This window comes from Botrytis cinerea, chromosome 3, assembly GCF_000143535.2.
Source record: "Botrytis cinerea B05.10 chromosome 3, complete sequence".
NCBI lineage: Eukaryota > Fungi > Ascomycota > Leotiomycetes > Helotiales > Sclerotiniaceae > Botrytis > Botrytis cinerea.
This window is the reverse complement of record NC_037312.1, coordinates 668,086-686,400: the sequence shown is the minus strand read 5'-3', so window position 1 is coordinate 686,400 and position 18,315 is coordinate 668,086. Positions and strand designations below refer to the sequence as shown.

At 45.0% G+C, this 18,315-nt stretch overlaps 4 protein-coding genes across 4 annotated transcripts; 2 read left to right on the top strand and 2 right to left on the bottom strand.

Moving 5' to 3' along the window:
* Positions 1-358: 358 nt before the first annotated feature.
* On the top strand, positions 359-3,172 carry BCIN_03g02040 (hypothetical protein). Its single transcript, XM_024691791.1, has 8 exons — positions 359-779; positions 841-1,104; positions 1,219-1,741; positions 1,833-2,029; positions 2,085-2,225; positions 2,287-2,624; positions 2,762-2,936; positions 3,021-3,172. Exons 1-8 carry the CDS (start codon positions 562-564, stop codon positions 3,091-3,093), a joined length of 1,929 nt encoding a protein of 642 aa, XP_024547564.1. The 5' UTR covers positions 359-561; the 3' UTR covers positions 3,094-3,172.
* Positions 3,173-3,196: 24 nt separating this feature from the next.
* BCIN_03g02030 (hypothetical protein) lies at positions 3,197-5,743 on the bottom strand. The gene is made up of 5 exons (XM_024691790.1): positions 5,349-5,743; positions 4,450-5,252; positions 4,227-4,362; positions 3,773-4,149; positions 3,197-3,684 (listed from the first exon to the last, which is right to left on the bottom strand). Exons 1-5 carry the CDS (start codon positions 5,548-5,550, stop codon positions 3,541-3,543), a joined length of 1,662 nt encoding a protein of 553 aa, XP_024547563.1. The 5' UTR covers positions 5,551-5,743; the 3' UTR covers positions 3,197-3,540.
* A 242-nt stretch (positions 5,744-5,985) lies between these two features.
* On the top strand, positions 5,986-7,852 carry Bcgal80. Its single transcript, XM_001559238.2, has 3 exons — positions 5,986-6,463; positions 6,554-6,955; positions 7,059-7,852. Exons 1-3 carry the CDS (start codon positions 6,247-6,249, stop codon positions 7,571-7,573), a joined length of 1,134 nt encoding a protein of 377 aa, XP_001559288.1. The 5' UTR covers positions 5,986-6,246; the 3' UTR covers positions 7,574-7,852.
* A 1,559-nt stretch (positions 7,853-9,411) lies between these two features.
* On the bottom strand, positions 9,412-18,166 carry Bcpks17. Its single transcript, XM_024691789.1, has 4 exons — positions 17,477-18,166; positions 15,678-17,414; positions 14,925-15,521; positions 9,412-14,616 (listed from the first exon to the last, which is right to left on the bottom strand). The coding sequence occupies exons 1-4, from the start codon at positions 18,131-18,133 to the stop codon at positions 9,850-9,852; spliced, it is 7,758 nt and encodes a 2,585-aa protein (XP_024547562.1). The 5' UTR covers positions 18,134-18,166; the 3' UTR covers positions 9,412-9,849.
* Positions 18,167-18,315: the final 149 nt, after the last annotated feature.

Genomic DNA, 18,315 nt, shown 5'->3' with positions numbered 1-18,315 from the left:
GTAATTAGTACGGAGTAATGGTATTTCCGATTTAGACGTACAGTAGAACTTAGTTTTGTTGGAACAGAATATTTGATTAATCAGATCCGGTATAAAGAGGTTTCCGGTATAAAAAGGCTAAAGCATTCAGACATCAAGGATTTTGCTAAGGACTTTTAAGCTCCGACTCCCGACATTTTCCAAAATTCCAAAAATCCCCTTAAAAATAGTCATGTGACAGCCCCCTATCGGGCTTATGCGACTGAGTTTATACCGAATTCGATTAAAAGGTGTCCGGTATAGCAATATACCGGAAAATTCTGTATGCCCCATACAAAAACTGCTTGAATGGGTCATTCTCTCCGGTATGTTCCAGTCCGGTATAAACAAGTTCTACTGTATTTCCGGATCTCGATTGGTACCGAAGCGAGGGGAGGTGGGTGGGAAGGACTCTCTTTTGCGGGACTAATCATAGCTACGAATTGGCTGTTCATGGCATAAGTTGTTAGGATGGCATATATAAACAGCTTTGAGAAATCTAGTTCGATCGAGTTCAAACACAGATTTGATTAGTTGCCTACGATGAGATTTTTTCCCTCCCTGCTCGTCTTAGTACCTGAACTCGCGGTCTTTGGTACGGCCGCTACTTTTCCATCAAGCCATGTGGTCCATGAATCGCGAACCGTGGACCCCCGGAATTGGGAAAAGACCAGCAAAGTCAATTCAAGTCTGCCGATTATAGTTCGTATTGGACTCACCCCGAGCAATCTCCACAAGGCTGAGGACTCCCTGATGAATATGTAACTATATATCAGTCTTTCCATATTCTCCTCATACTTGGCTCATTACTTACTGTCTTAGGTCCCACCCCGATTCTATCAACTATGGCAAGCATTGGACTGCTCAACAGGTCACGGATACCTTTGCACCATCTGACGCTACTGTTTCCCAAGTCCTCGACTGGTTGAGAGGAAACGGCATTAACGATACTCGTGTCATCCAAACTGAGAATATGGGCTGGCTCGCCTTTGTCGCTTCTGCCAGCGAGCTCGAAAGCCTGGTACATACGGAGTACTTCCACTACTCGCACAACCAGAATTCCAAAACAGTTATTGCTACCGATAAGTAAGCTACTTATTTCTTACAATTTTCTATCCGAGCTTTGTTTTGCTACAAACTATTCGGTAGCACCAAATAACTGAGAGAGAGAATAATAATTACTAATGGCAAGCTTTACAGATACCATGTCCCGGAAGCTATTCAGCAACATATCGATTACATACATCCCGGAATTCGAGTTTCTTCGGGAAGAGGAAAGATTCAGCGCTTTGGAAATCCCGGCCAAACTGCTCAATGGCACCCCAATGGTGACTTGGCGCACTGTGACCAAGTTATTACCCCGGACTGTATCAAGGCTCTCTACCAGATTCCCGCTGCGCCATCTGTCGTGAATGCCAAAAATGCCCTAGGAATCTTCGAGGAGGGATATTACGATGTGAAAGAAGACCTCAATCTCTTTTACCAGAACTTCTCTCTGAGTATTCCTCAAAACACACAACCCAACGTCTCTTTCGTTGACCAGGCGTTGCCTGCTGTATCTAATCCCTATGCAGCGGGTGAATTTAGTCTCGATGTGGAGCTTGCCTACCCGATAGTCTACCCACAGAAGATTACACTCTTCCCGACTGATGACACTTACTACGTCGAGAACTCTTCCTACGATAGTGGGTTTTTCAATACCTTCCTGGATGCCCTAGATGGGGTAAGTTGTCTGGAATTCCTTGACCGTCGTTCCAAAAAAAAGTGGGTGGAGAAAGAATGAGAATCGTATAAACTAACGCTGGCCGTCATAGTCTTACTGCACATATTGTGCTTATGGAGAATGTGGGAACGACCCAGACCTAGATCCTATATATCCGGATTCCAATAGCGGTGGCTATAACGGGACCTTGATGTGTGGTGTGTACGAGCCGACAAATGTCATTTCCATTTCTTATGGACTTCAGGAGGACGATCTACCCGTTGCGTACCAGAAACGCCAATGCAATGAGTGAGTATCAATCATAAATCTGGTAGGGTTCGGTCTGCTGACCATCATTGCATAGATGGCTCAAACTAGGCTTGCAAGGGATCACCGTCCTCGTGGCCTCTGGCGATGCGGGTGTCGGCGGACCAGCAGGCTACGACAGTACCAATGGTTGCCTTGGACCCGAAGGAAAGATATTTAGCCCTGCTTTCCCCAACACGTAAGCATCTATCTTATTCTGCTGCAAAATTATACTGATCTCATATCTTTTTATGGAACAGTTGCCCCTGGATTACCAATGTCGGTGCCACAAAGGTCTACCCAGGCCATACAGCGTTCGAGACTGAGAGTGCCGCGAATGATCCATCGACTGGTTTTGCCTCTGGGGGTGGCTTCAGCAATATTTACCCTGTTCCCCAGTATCAAGCGGCAGCCGTTGCGAGATATTTCGAAACTACCAACCTGCCATATGCTTCTTATTCTGGTGAAGCAGATCTAAATACCACCAGCGGTACATACAACAGCAGTGGTCGAGGATATCCTGACGTTGCCGCTAATGGAGACAACATCGCTGTCTGGGCTAATGGTAGATTCGCTTTGGAGGGTGGTACAAGTGGTAGTACGTCTTCGATTTCTCACTATTTGTCTCACCCCCTTATTTTTCAGCTTGGCTAGCTATACAAGCACATACGGACTGATTGTTTCTTGCAATTCTTGGGATCAAAGTTCGTCGTGTTAACTTTACATTCAACCCAGGTACACCAATCTTTGCATCCATCGTCAATCGCCTTGTGGAAGCTCGTATGGCAATCGGTAAAGGTCGGCTTGGATTTATCGCTCCAGCTTTGTATGCAAATCCCGGTGTTCTAAATGACGTTACTAACGGCACCAATCCTGGCTGTGGTACGGAAGGGTTTTATACTGCTCGAGGGTAAGCGAATTTAAATGTTTCCCTCTATGTGTATGAGACTTCTACTCACTCATTACATTACTAATTACCTTTCTGTCCCTATAGGTGGGACCCAGTCTCTGGTCTTGGAACACCGAACTTTCCTAAGATGCTCGCATACTTCCTGGCTCTAGATTAAGGATCTACTGAGAAGGAGGAGCACGATGGGAAAAGCAAGTAGTTATCAATCAACAAAATTTTATTTTAATAGAAAAACACGGATTGACAATTCCATCAAACTCTCTCCAATTATCAATTTTCTACCACTGCCTCTAAAGTTTCTCAACTCGTATCCTTCTAATCTGTATTTCCCACGTCGTAACAGCTTGTGAATGGCCCAATTGGCTCACGGAAACTCACACCGCTGACTTTGGCTGAGCCTGTCAAGAGTAGTCGACTAAGAACTCTACACTGTTGGCCGTAAAAGCTTCACTGAACACTCATTCTTAGATGTTTGGAACAAGCAACGATGTTATTTACTCATTGTTTTAGAACCGATTCTATTTAAAATCCCCCCAAAATCTCTCAAAGTAAATTGATTTCGTGTAACTCCGCAATTCGTAGAGCGGTAAAAATAACCCCGCTCTTAGTCTGAAGGGTCGGGGGCGTCCTGCTGTGCCACCAAGCCATCAGAGCTGTTAGTAAAAGGCTCTGATTCTGAGATGCTCGAAACCCTTCCAAGAAGGAATTCTACCAATCGAAAGGCGGCGGCTGGTTGATATTGAGGGACCTAGGAAAAGGAAATTAGCTCACGAGTTAAAGGGAGTTGAGAATTAGTGATGACTCGGTAGATCTTTAGGATATGCGACATAACTCACCATGTGTCCACTAAGGCTCACTTCAACAAACGTGAGCCCCCTCTCTGTTTTAGTCGAGCCCATCACCCCGCTGCCGGCAAGCGTTGTGTCTTGGTAAGCCATCTGGGCTGGAACCATGAAGTCTTGGTCAACAGGCGATTGAAAACCTTGCTGGCCAGCCCAAGTCATGTTTTGAATCGTCAATAACGATGCTTGACTGAGTAGGAGAAAATCCATATTACCATGACCGATGATAGTGCGTTGGCTTCGCTCAATTACACCAGGCAAGACGGTAAAAGGAGCATAGAGATTATTTTGAGAGTCTGTTGACCATCCAGTCTCTGTGTTGTAGATTACTGCGTCTGTGCATTCGGTCCAGGTTGTATTCATTGGAGCATCTGGCCAAAACATCAGCTACTGAGCCAATTGTGCAGAAGATACTCGGCTGGTGAAGATGAATAGGAAGGAGACATACGGATAGCCGTTTTGACATCAGCCCGATCGAAATACAGCGAACCGCCGCCTGGAGGAAGGTAACTTGAAGTCCCTGGCCAGCCTAGAACGTCCCAGAGCTGGGGACAGGTATTTGTGATGTGATAGATGTCCCAGCACTACACAATGTTAGCAGCTTTTCTCTTCTTCCTTGCCCCCTATTTCCACTTCACTTTTCCAACAGAAAATCTTAAATCATTGCTTACTGGATTGACAATGGCTACTGCATCTGCAATAGTTTCCCAAACAGCACAGTTTGGGTCCGTACCGCTGGCATCTGGAATAGGTGGAAGTGGCCCTTTTGGCGGGAAGAGAAGATTATCCTCTATGTAAGACTGGTATCCACACTCGATGCTCATATTCTGCACCTGGGCCACCGTGGTCTTGTTCAAGGAAAATGTTGACTGCCAGTCATTTAGGAAGTTGGCGGCAAAGACTTCAGTCAAGACGACAGGGCTGTTGATCAATGGGTCGAGTATCATGGTCGAATTGAGATTGAAGGTTTCAGTATCGTTCTGGTCGAGCATGGCGCTCGCAATGTGTGGGACATACTGTCCAGAATACGATTCACCTGCTATGAATATATTTTTTCCGGTCAAATCGAATGTCTGGGCGAAGTTTCTATAGAAGCCGAGAAATTGGCTTGCCATCTCTGCTTCAGTTGTGATGTTGTTCTCTCCTTGTGAGAATCCGGTTCCGATGGGCTGGTCTATCCACACAACATTGGTCAGGTTGACCCAAGTCCAAGGGTTTGGCACTGGTTTGTAAGTGCCATACTGCCATTGGAATGGCCCGTTCTCCTGAAGGAGACCTTCGAGGGAACTGCAACCAGGTCCACCGTTCAGCCAGATCAAAATCTCGTCTGTCGCTGCCGGATTTTCAGAAGGAAAGAACCAAAAGTAGAATTTACGGCTTTCATCTGGTTCCGAAGATATTGGAAGTAGACCGGCGTACGACTCCCCAATGTCAAAATCAACATCTGGAATTGCAGTTCCATCTACCCAAAAAGCTATTTGGCGTGGGCAAGTTTGCCCTCACGTCAGTAACTCAACCATCTTTTTGTACGTCCCCCAAAGAATCAGAAGGTTAATGGTGCTTCACTGACAGGAAGTTTTATTTGTGTAATACGGTGATCTTGTTCCTCGGGATATCAATTCTTGTTGATCGTGTAAAGATGCCTCGGGAGCAGCGCGCCCCTTCAATCGACCAGAGCTCAATCTTTTTGCTCTTTGAATATCATATGGGGTCAAATTGGCTGACGACCAGCATGACAGAAGAAGCAAGCAGAAAGTAATAAGATTCCGCATGATGCCAGAAATCCAAAGGAATATGAAGCTGCAGAAGATTCACAAGATGATTTTTGCTGAACCTGCCTTCCAAGTTTTTAAGACTTCATTCGTGCCACCCCTGCGCGACAGTTGTTAGTGATGCGTAATACACGGGACACTGACAGTTCTTCGGAAATAATGCTGTTCATGCACTAACATAGATTCTACATTCGTTATAGCTGGTTCTACATCATATTCATATAGTCGGCCCGTGACTTTCCGAAAACTGTAGGTGCCTCTCCAACGGTAGTGTACAGTCGCGAGTCCTTGGCAGACTCCTTGGGTATGTGGCCCAGGAACCTTTTCCTATTGGAGAAGATCACTGGACTGTGCATTGGGCTGTGACCCCACCACCCCACTGAAGAATACCCTGGAACGGGTAAACGTTTACGATCGTTAGGAAACCATTTTTCCGTTATCTGAATCTCTTGAGTGTTTGAACTTTATCCGTTTCCCGCGGAATACAGAGGCTAGAAGGGTAAACTCTCATTACTGGTAGTAATGCAAAGAACATGTCGTGGGAGTAGTCAGAGGCTCCCGCCAACCAAATCGCCAGCATAACCCCGAGGCGGCGACTTGCCCATCAGGCTCTGTAAGCACTAACCGACGTATCTCAGTTCCTCACCTGCTAGAAGTTCGCCTTCAGACTGCGTCGCAAAAAAGAAACAGAACACCATGGCACCGATTCGAGTAGGATTGATCGGGCTCTCCGGTCAGCCTAGGGAAAAAAGGGACGGTATCTCGTGGGCTGAGATTGCCCATCTCCAATACTTCAGATCGACTGCTGAGTATCAAATCCGCGCATTATTGAACAGCTCCGTAGAGTCGGCCAGGGCAGCAATTCAGAGACATGAATTAGCTGTCAATACAAAGGCATACGGTGATCCGAATGGTACAGTAGCCTCTCTCCCCCTTAACTGGCCTATTTCTCTGCGAAAAAAAGCAACATGCTTGCTGATTTGTTCTTGAGGAACCTGAACAGCTTTCGCAAATGATGACGAAATTGACCTCATTGTCTGCTGTGTGAGAGTGGATAAACACTTTCAGACGGTAAAGCCAAGCATTGTAGCGGGCAAGGCGGTCTATGTAGAATGGCCACTGGAGAGGAGTATACATGTGGCAAAAGAAATGTGCGCACTAGTCGCGCTTCACAATGCAAAGGCAATTGTCGGTCTCCAAGCCTCCTTTTCACCTGTCATTCGGAAAATTAAACAAATCATTGACAGCGGAACAATCGGGAGACTTCTCTCGAGCAGTGTTGTTGGGTCGCTGGGACACGGAGGCGCAACTGAGCCAAAGCCTACCTCCTTCTTTTTGGATCGAGAGACTGGTGGAAATTTGATGAGCATACATGGTGCCCATGCGTTAGAGTATATAATAGCCGGTAAGCCATACTCGCGCCATCCGAGCCCTGCGCAGTCTGCACAGAAATGAAGAGAAAAGAAAAGACAGGAGAAGGCTGATTTTTGAATATTTTATTTCCCCAGCTCTTGGTGACTTCACGACGTTCAAAGGTGCCTGCGCGATACGAAGGCCCTTCAAGGATATCGTAGATCCTAGAAATGGGAATCAAGTACTGGAAAAGGCTGTACGAAATACAGTCCCAGACCATCTCCTCATTCACGGTACGGTGCTACCGTCGCAAGCTGTAGTAGCGATTATTTTCACCGGCGGCGATGGAATTCCAGGCCTACCTATCTTGGATTGGAGGATTCAAGGCGAGTATGGCTGGCTGAGATTAACCTCCTCATCAATGGCGTTGAATGTAGGAAGCCCTGATACAAAGTTGGAGCTGTATGATGCCAGCGGTAAGGCGAGAGAGATTGCACCGGATGAGGACCAATGGAGCAAGCTGCCATTACCTGCGCAGAATATCGCCCGTCTGTACGAGGCTTATCGGAAGAAGGACTGGTATCCGGACTTCGATTATGCTATCAAGAGACATGAATTGATTGAGACTATGTGGAGAGACTTTGATCAAGCCGAGGGCAAGAATCGCTAAATGGCTCACCGGCAAGAGCTCTCTTTGGCCAGACAAAATACAGAATTCAACTTCAATTGTCTGAAATTTGATTCAACCCACTATGAATGTATCAAAATCCCAAGCCTTCTTATCTTTCTGCTCATACCACTTATACTCATCGTAAGTTGTGACTTCCTTCTTAGCTTAGAGGCAATAATTTCCTCCATGTGGGGCAATGGATACCGTTCAACCGAATTGTTTAAATTCTATTCTATACTGAATTATGTTAATATATTATTTTGATCCTCCTACCTCCCATTCGATACTGGTGCTCTTCAGGTGACAAAAAATTCGCAACTTTCAACCCACTTCTCGTCCGAGCAGACTCCTTTATTTGCTGTTATAACTCTCTGATCGTCCATTGCTCCTTAATTTTTATTCATTTCGAGGTTGCATATTCTGCAGGAATCTCACAAAGGTTTCCGCTGTCCCAGACAAGTTCTGTTTACCCCGCACCAGCGCCCCTCATTTTCATCACGAGCCTTGCTTAACCCCCTGAGTTAAAACCGCGTCGCTGTGCACAGAAAAAGGTACACATATAGCGTCCTTTTGGGACAAAAAGTAATAAAAACCAGCTTTTAAATAAAGATTGCTATTTTCTAGTATAAATTGCTAATTTTTCAATACAAATTACTAATATTTTAATATAAATTAATGATTCCAATTATATAATAATCACATTAATAATTCTCTTTAAATTTCTAAAAAAATCATTAGTGCGATTATGCGATTATACGATTGTAAGAGTTGAGGCCCCGGCTTATCGCACACTAAGCGAAATACAGCAAAACCCTTCATTTATTCAACTTTTTAACTATATGAAATTTTAATAAATATATGAATTGAATTATTCAAATTGATAGAGATGGTGAATAATGGTTGAAATTATTTGAAAAAAAGAATAGATTATTTTTAATACTTTTTTTAAAAAGAGTTGTAGGGTTTCAAAGTAAAGATTTCTAAAATTTTCGATTTTTTTGCATGGGAAAAGCGTTACATGTGATAATTTTTGAAAAATTTCAACTTTGAAAACCCACAACTTTATTGAAAATATAATTTAAAAAAAACATTTTGTATTTTTAAGATACTATATATAATTTCCTTTTATATATCCAGTTTTTGAATCACTCTTTTATTTAATAAATAGATTAGTTTATATAAGAAAACGACTCTTTTGCAGGAATTGTGTCACGATATAAGGTGGTGTACGATAAGCCGGGGCCGCCTCAACTCTTATAATTGAAATTAACAATCTATATCTAAAATGAACAATTTATATTACAGAACTAGTAATCTTTATTAAAAAACTGGTTTTTGTTACTTTCTATCCCAAAATGACACTATAGCACACTTGAATTTCAGATGTGAATATTCAATTTATCCAGATTATCTAAATAACTCATCTTGAACATGCAACCCTCTTCGATTATTCAAGTCGCAGTGAAAATCCAAGTCTCTAGCGAGCCAGCTCCTATCGCCATGTTTCCCAAAGCAGGTGTTACGATATCTGGACCTTTTAAGGGTGCGTTCGGATCAACTTATTTTGACTTATTTCAATTATTAGATCTCATTTATTTAGTAAATATTGCTTACTAAACTCAAATAATCAATTTACTTGAATATTTGAAATTGTGAAATGAATTATTTGACAAATAAAATCCAAATAAATGCGTTTACTGAATATTTGAAGTTATCAAATAATTCCTAATAATTTATTTAACAAATATTTTTAAAATAACAAATGCTTCCAAGATTCTTATATATTGATTGTAAAGCAGCTTTTTGAAGCTTTATGAATAATGTGTTTAACAAATCTTTATTATTATTTACCCTTGTTATTTTCTAACATCATTCAAATATATTTCAATATATTTCAATTATCAAAATATTACTCAAATATATTAGCCTGAATACCCTTGCCATTTAACAACATTACAAATTTCTCCAAATAAATAGAAAAACGAACCGAACGCACCCTAAAGACTTGCAGCGGACTGTGGCTATGCAATGGAATGATTCATGCCGTCTATACAGTTGATCAAGTGAAAGTTGCATCCAGATCCCAGTCAACATCTTTAACTCGATAAAATTATGTTCTATGCCTGCACAATTGGGCCATTGAAAGGAAGGGAAAGAGAGTGCTGTTCAAAAATCATTGCTCTCACTTCCCCCTCTCACAATTGTTCTTCCAAATCTTGGTGTTTATAATATATGCAACATAACCAACCTGTAGCTACTAGATTCTAATATTCGTATCAACTCAAAAACCCTGAACTCTTCCACGATAAAATGTACTTCCTAACAAGATCTATGCTCACAGGCCCTGTGCTCCGGATGGTCTTCGAATGTTCCTGACTCTTAACCGTATCTAATATTAGGCCACCGCATGACATTCGAACGAAATGTTTATCGAAGAACTCAACCAGTTGTCCTGCGGGGTTGTCGTTGGTAGAGCCAGGGAAACGACGTACTCGGCTCAACCATTCATCGAACGGGACGATGTTATTGCTGGGAATACCAAGCTCATTGGCTAGCACCATAATCATATCTGGCCAAGGTTGTCTCGAAGGATTTTCGATGTGGTAGATCGGGTATGGCGGAGTATTAGAAATGAGAAGTTCGCCTAGTGTGGCAGCGACATCTTGAACAGTACACCATGATAGAGTACCCTTCAAATCTGGAAGAATATTGAGCGTTTGGGAAGACTTCAAGAAAGATGCAAAGTGTTCCACTGGATTCCAATATCCGTTGATCGTCGAGCCTGCAATCTGCGCAATCCGCACAGCCATGGGTCGGAAGTGTTCTGGGTAGCGATGCAATGTCTCGTCTAGCATTCGTTCGCAGACCAATTTTGCGTCAGCATACCCTACCGGTAAAACTGAGTCAACTGGCATAGACTCTTCAGGAGCAAGTACTTTGCCGGTCCAGAGAGGGTAGTATCCGATAACACCGATTGATGAGATGAACTGGAAGCCGAGTTTGAAAGGTGCGGGACGCTGACTTGTGGCTTCACTCGATAGTGCAATAAGATTCCGCATCACCTTGAATTGGGACTCATAAGCACTGACTGTACGTGTAAGGCTCATGGGCCAAGCATTGTGGACGATATGCGTAACATTATCTGTAAGATATTGGAATGTACTCTTCGGCAACCCCAGCATCGATTTAGCAGTATCTGTCTCAATAACTCTCAACTTGGACATTGAAATTTTATCGAGTGAGATGCCTCTCAGAGCAAAAGATTGCTGCTGGCGGAGAGTGGCATCTACCATGCTCAATCGATTGAGACAAACCACTGTCTCCACTTCAGGTAGCTGTGCGAAGTACGCTACGATATGAGAGCCTAAGCTTCCAGTGGTACCAGTGACAAGGACGCAATACTTCTCGTTGGACGGATGAACAGGATACGAGATCAAGTTTCGAGGCTCAAAGAAGAATTCTTTCGAATATTCGTAGGCATATACATCAATGGCCGTTTGACGAACTGTATTCTTTGTTAACACCATCTGCGCAGTTGGAGGATGTGGCTTTGGCACAGGATCATACCTGGATCCATCGGCTAAAGCAATGATCAGGCGCTGAATATTCGCTTCAGGCCGGTTCCCTCGAGTCCAATCAATATGACCAAAGCCAACTGATGACAATATCTTCTCCCAGTACGTGGGGGGTTGCAAAGCATGCTGCCGACCATCATTAAATAACCACCAGCCCTCCAATAAACCAAATATGAAATCGACCCAAGGCACTTGCTCCGTCATCTCTATTAACAGAAGAAACCCGTCTGGTCGCAAAATCTTGTGTATGTTCGTCGTCGATATTGTCAAATTGCGAGTCGCGTGAACACAGTTGGTGGCAAGTACGATGTGCTGGCTGTGCAATAGACTCGAATCGGGTGCAGCTTCGATATCGAGGACCTTAAATTCTAGGAACTTGTATTGTTTGAATCTCTTGCGAGCTGCCACAACCAGGGATGAAGAAAGATCGGTTATGGTATATTTGACAGGGATACCCAAGCGTGCTAACAGTTGGACCATTTTAATTGTTGTTCCTCCAGTTCCAGCCCCCATCTCTAGAATACAAAGAGGTTCTCCATCCTTCGGCAGCCCAGCCACAAGAGTTTCGAGGAAGTACTCGGCTTGTTGGATCCAGATTCCGTTAATTGGAGATTTGGCGTACAGATCAGTTGCAATCTCTCGTCCTTCGGGAGTCCCGAAGATCAATTGAAGCCCATCGGCTTTGCCGGTGATGCAATCAGCAAATCTTTCTCCCGTCAATTTTGTGAGTTTGTGTTCGGCGGCATGAACCGGTGCGTTGCGAAGCAACTCTCCTAATAACGCATCTGCCGACTTGGTTGGGGGCGCAACAGCTGTCCGTATGATCTCAGAGCCATTGATATCAATCAAACGAGCATCCTTACAGAGTAGATCATATATTAAGTTCATAAGCTGCTGGTGTTTAGGGAGATATGGAACACGCTCGATCTTATGACCTGGTGCGGTAGCCCGTATATTCACTCCAAGGACTTCGAAGGCATCCAGGATATAGATAACACAGAGCTCGGTCGATTTGGGCATGATCTCGTTATAGTAGGTTCCCAAATGTCCATTGACGATGAATTCATCTGTGGCTTTTGATGCTTTCTGGAAGGCATCCAAGACTATCGATGCAGAGAGCGCGGAGCCTTTCACAACGCTGTTCACTCCATTAATCTTTCTATTCATTGTCCCATTCGTTGCAGTCTCTTCTCCCGACTCTCCACTTGCCGTATCGTGCGCCTCTGATATGTTGCCCAATTCTTGAGAATCAAGGCCCAGCATCGTCTGGATGCATATGACGAGACTTTGAAAGTCAGTCAAATCCATAAGCTGCGCAGTGTCTAGTAAACATTGGAATGCAGCATTAACCTCTCGCGTGAGTTCCATGCTCATAAGAGAATCGATTCCAAGCTCAATCAGATCAGAGTTGTCCTTGACTTCGTCAGGCTCCAATCCCGAAAGATTACATATAATCTCACGGGTCTTGCCAATGACGTCTGGCCTTTGCTGCTTGACGGCCACTTTCTTCTCCTTCTTCTTCTTCTTCTCTTGTGGTTTCCATCCATTAACCAACGCCGGCGCCAAAGTTGGTGCGGGTGTAGAGGTCTGGGATGGGGCGGGAGTGACTGTGGGGAGGTGATGTCCAGATGGGGCAGGCGCCGACAACGCTTTGCGAATTCCGTCCACGGCGACCCATTGGTAGCTTATTCGCAATATCACTTCGACCAAGGAACCATCGCGGGGGTCGAACACGAACACATCGCTGATATACTTTTTCTCTGATTCAGGATGATGCAGAGCAAAGACTTCCCAATGGTCCAGTTGCGTATCTGGGCCCATCTTGGGAGAGCGAAACCAGCGGCCAATCCCATCGCAAACAAAAATGCCTCCCTCGGTCATATCAGATCTGTCTGTCATGAGATTCACAAAAATACCTGCAACTTGGCAAAAACAGTCGGTCAGGATGGAGTCAAGCCAGGGTTCTGCAATGTGAGTCTTGGTAACACGGCCTGCTGATTCGTCGTCTTTGCCAACAATGATGTTCACATGGCGGTAAAGTTCCTTGTAGTCGATGATTTGCGAGAATCCTCGGTAGATATTACGGCCTTGGAGGACGTCATCAGCATCACGGCGTTCCAGAAGACGTATACACCGCTTCCTGCTGACCCAGCGTTCATATCCTTCCAGTTCGGCTTGGAGTTGAGTATCGTTGGCCGGCCGAAACGCAAATGCCCCCGAAGTATGCTGCGTCGAAGCAGAACCTATCTTCTTGGTGGCGACAATTTTCCAGTCCCAGACGAGATGTTGGGGGTCCTGGGATATAGCTTCAATCCATACAAGCTTTGAATCATCAGGCACGAGTGGATGGTAGTGCTGCATGCGTTGTAGCTCTGGCCGGAAGCTCAAATTTGCAAACTCAGGTCGAAGACTCATCAAAGCATCCAAAGCTAGTTCCATTTGGAATATGCCAGGGCACACAGCGGCTACACTAGCCATAACGTGGCCCGAAACAAGTCGAGCAAATCTTTCAGTCTTGGTGTTGACTTGAAAGAGAGCCGAGTGGTTCGCCTCATCTTGGTATCCTACAAAGGTCGTGAGACCCTTTGGCAGCTCTTTCGTCTGAGTTTTTACGACCAGAGGTTCCAGTTTTGGTGCTTTCTTCAGATCCATCCAGTGTTTTGATTTCTCAAATTGATAAGGAGGCAGTATGACCGGTGTGTATGAGGATGCCTGGACAGGATGATGTGCCCAGAAAAGGACACGTAGGCCTTCCTTCCATAGCCTCGAAGTCGCTTCAGCGAGGAAATTGAAGGAGTTGTCGCTTGTAATGTTGATTGGTTGAAAATGAGACGAGCTTGCCCCTGATGATCCAAGAGCGCGACTTGCCATGGTTGTTACAGTCGAGTTGGAACCAGCTTCCAGCCAAGTGGCATCCGGATGTTTTTTGGCTATTCTCTGAACGGCATGATGAAAGAAGACAGGACTCCGCAGGTGACGAGCTACAAATTTCTCATCACGTTTATCAGTAAACTCGTATTCGGTCGCTGTTTCAAGTGGAAAATCAGGTTCTCTAAACACTAGTTTCATGCCAAATTTTTCCAGATCTTCCATCAGAGGATCGACAAGGTGACAATGGAAAGCGTTGGTAACATTGAGCTTCTTCAGCTTAACGCCAGAAAATGTAGGGTCGGATTTGGCCATTTCTTCGAGCGAATCAATGGCTTTCCCTGTACCGGCCAAGGTAAAGCTCCTGGGGCCATTGTAACAAGCGATTGCGACATTCTTAGACTTAGCCAACAAGGCATTTACATTGGCAGCATCTGCCTCAACAGCCATCATACATCCTCTTTCGGCAGTCCATTTTTGTTGAATGAGGTGTGCTCTACCGGTAATCATTTCGATCGCATGCTTTAGGGGTAGCGCGTTCGAGACACACAAAGCAGTCAACTCCCCAAAACTGTGGCCAATGGCCGCGGCTACTTTGATCTACAACACCGGGAAGTTAGTAAATGCCTATTTTGGGAGTATGGAATTGTTCATGAGAAAATTAGTGAATATCTAGCTCTTTAGGAAGGCACCACAAAGCACTACCATCTAGAGTGTGCAGTAAGAGTAGATGTATTTGGAGGGCTTTTTTGGATAGAGAAAGTGGCACACTCCCAAAAATTCAACATTCAAAGCGACTTAAATATTCAGGATGTAATGAAGATTGTGGTGCATTGTGCCACTTATTCTGCCCGCCGCGAGAGGGTTTGACATTAGTGGTCCAAAATAAGAAAGCTAATTTCACTTACTCCACAGTCTATCCAGCATTTTGCAGTGGAATATTGGAGGGCGAAAAGGATACTGTGAAGCTTCACGATGTCTTGGACAGGTGACTTTTGGAAGATATCAGGGTAAATACTGCCCAGGTCCATAGAGATAAATATGGCGTCGCACTGGTCCAAATATCTTCTCAGCAGTGGAATAGTGTCATAGATCTCTTGATTTAAACCAACATAGGTCGAAACCTGACCGCCGAAGCAGAGAATGACCGGCCTGGTGGACGGCGTCCGGATGGCCGTGATGCTCTTCTCGCCTTTCAGGTGAGCCGCAAGCTTATCCTGTAATTCAGAGGAAGAGTTGCAATTGAATATCAAAGCCCAGTCAAGTGAACGATTGGATTGGCGAGAGACCTGAAAAGACAAGTTGCTTGTGCTCAAATCCTTCCCTGGCGTGCCTTGACTTCTCAAGAAACCGAGTAGCTTTGTGATATATGCTCGAAGGCTATGCTCATCGTTTCCACAAAACCAGAATGGGTAAGTTCTGTTTGATGGTAGCTTGGAAGGAATCTGAGATATAAGCTTGGGCGCTTGAGTGACGACCATGGAGGCATTCGAGCCAGAAGCGCCCTACGACAACGCTAAGTTAGAATTCCCTGGTTTATAATGTTTGAGAAGGAAGCGAGTGGACTTTGTCTCTATGGAAACGCACTTGCGTCGAGAGAAAGCAGGAAAAGTATATGCGTGTGAGTGGTTGACAAAACAAGAAGAGACGGTGTGGCTTACGTAGTTGTTGATCAGAGCGGCTCGGAATTCAACTTCCCATGGCTTGAGTTGTGCCGAGATCTCAATTTTGTCATCTGGAGTAAGGCCGAGATTGGGATTTACTGAAGTGAAACTTGCTTGTGGAGGGATAAACCCTTCTTGAACCATGAGGATTACTTTGAGCAATGATGCGACACCGGAGGCACACTCAGTATGACCGATGAGGCCTTTTACAGAAGTCAAGGAGACCTTGTGAGAACTGTCAGGCCCACCAAAGACTCTTTGGATACCCTTATATTCTGCCGGGTCACCAACTGGCGTCCCAGTACCATGAGCCTCGACGACTGAGATATCCTTAGGCTCAAGCTTGGCTTTATGTAGAACATGTAAGAAAAGATCAGATAACGAATCCGAAATGGGAACTGTGATTGCAGTATCGTTCCCATTCTGATAAACTCCAGTGCTGGAAATTACCCCAAGCACCTGGTCGCCATCAGCAACGGCAGAGGAAAGCTTCTTGAGCAAGACAGCGCCGACACCTTCGCCTCTGCAATATCCATCGCCTTTGGCATCAAATGGCTTGCATTGTCCGGTGGGGCTTAAGAAAGATGCTCCAGATAGGTTGTGATACCAATTGGGGCTTGTGATAATGTTGATACCCCCCGCAAGTGCAGAGTTACATTCGCCACTAAGAATAGAGCGGCATGCATAGTGAATTGATACGCTAGATGAAGAGCAAGCTGTATCAATTGTCAAACTTGGGCCAGTCCAGCCGAAATAATGGCTGATTTTGCCTGCCACAAAACTCTTCAAATTGCCTGTGGCGGAATACGCAGTGGCAGGATAGCAAGCGACATTTGCTTCATAATCAACATTGCCGACTCCTAGAAAGCATCCAATATGCTTATCAGCATTAAGGCTTCCAAAGTATCCAGATTGCTCGACTGTCTGGTAGGCAATCTGCAACATTAAGCGATGTTGAGGATCTGTGGATGCCATCTCGCGGGGGCTCTTCTTGAAAAATTTGTGGTCGAATGTATTGTAATTCTCGACAAAGTTGCCGAACCACTTACGTTCTGAATCGGCTTCCCTCCAGGCTGTTTCCATGCTAAATCGTTCTTGTGGAATCTCTGTATGTTGAGATTTTCCACTGCTCAAAATCTTCCAGTACTCTTCAAGATCTTCTGCACCTGGTAGTTGACATGCCATGCCAACCACCGCAACCCGCTCGTCTGGTATATTTGCAAAAGCATTCGTCCGGTGCGTACCCAGAAGCTCTCCAGGTAGCTGCGAGGTCGATAAGTCAATGCCTCCGACTTGGATTAACCGGGAGCCAAGTTGTCGCGCAATCGTGGGAGGTACGCAGCTCTCTGTTCCAAAACAGATGCAGGAAGCATTACTTGAGAGCAAGTGAGACGAATAAGCAACGCTGAATGTCTTATACCATTGAGACTGTTCCACAAGGATTGATCGTAACGCTATCTCATGGAGCTTGCCGGCCATAAGGTACTTCCCACCGGTATTGGACCGGCTAGGAAGTGCCATCTTTGAAGCATCAGGCAACTGAAATTTCGGGGTACAGCTCTGAATGAGAGATTCAATATCTTCTTGGTGTTTTGCCCAATGAAATCTTCCGCGAAGTACCAGTTTTGTAGCTTGAATACCAGCCAGTTTTAACTGCGGGATAAGACTTGAAGCTGTTTGTTCCGAGGTAGTTATTGTCATCCGTTTCTCATCAGTCAGAAGAGAAATATAGGCCTATCATATCTGTCAGCTTATCGCTCAAATAGCAGAAATTCTGCAGCTTGGAGATCAATTACTTCGGGAAATTGGCGCAACGCTTCTTTCAAGGCAATGCCTGAATCCGTGGGGTTCAAAGACAGCGAGAATGATACTGCAGCCTCTCCAAGTCCAACTAATTCCTCTTTTGCATCTACAAAGGCGCCTGTAAGCATTGCCAGCCTCACAGCCACCGCGCCATACTGTTGGAGCTCCTTGATGCTCGAAGAGCAAGCCACGGCAAAGGCGCTCAGCATGCCAGTACATAGGCCCAGCGTTTCCGCATTTGTCGTGATTGACGTAAGTAGCTCATCGGCATCCTTCAAGTCTGGCAAAGCAACGATTAGGAAGTCCCAATATTGAATCAATTGCGTGATGACAACCAAGGGGGAGAGAAGGATGTTCGGCAAGGGAAAGGAAGAGTGATGTTTCGAGATTTCGCCTCTGGATACCCATGCCTTCAATTGCTCTAGCTTTTCCATGCCATTGTAATGTTGCAAACTGGGGTTGGCCTTGGAGATATCGTTCCATTCAGAGGAGAGCGCAGTTACTGTCTCCAAAACCCATTGATAATGGGGCCTCTCCCGAATACAAAGTTTTTTGAAAGACTCGGCATCGAATTTCAATGCTTGAGGCCCGAATAACAAAAGCACAGGGTCAGCTCCAAGCCCTGACCGAGGATCGATCATGGTGGTCATTGTTGGCCGATTCGGATGGATCACGTGACTAACACAGAGGGAATGATTGTTGAAATTCGTCGACAACGTGCAGTTAGAGATACAATTCGTAGACTCACTTAACTTACTTCAACGGCCGTGATGTATGGGAAGTTCTTATGAGGTAATGCGATGACGGGCCATTCATTTCGCCCGTAGTGCAA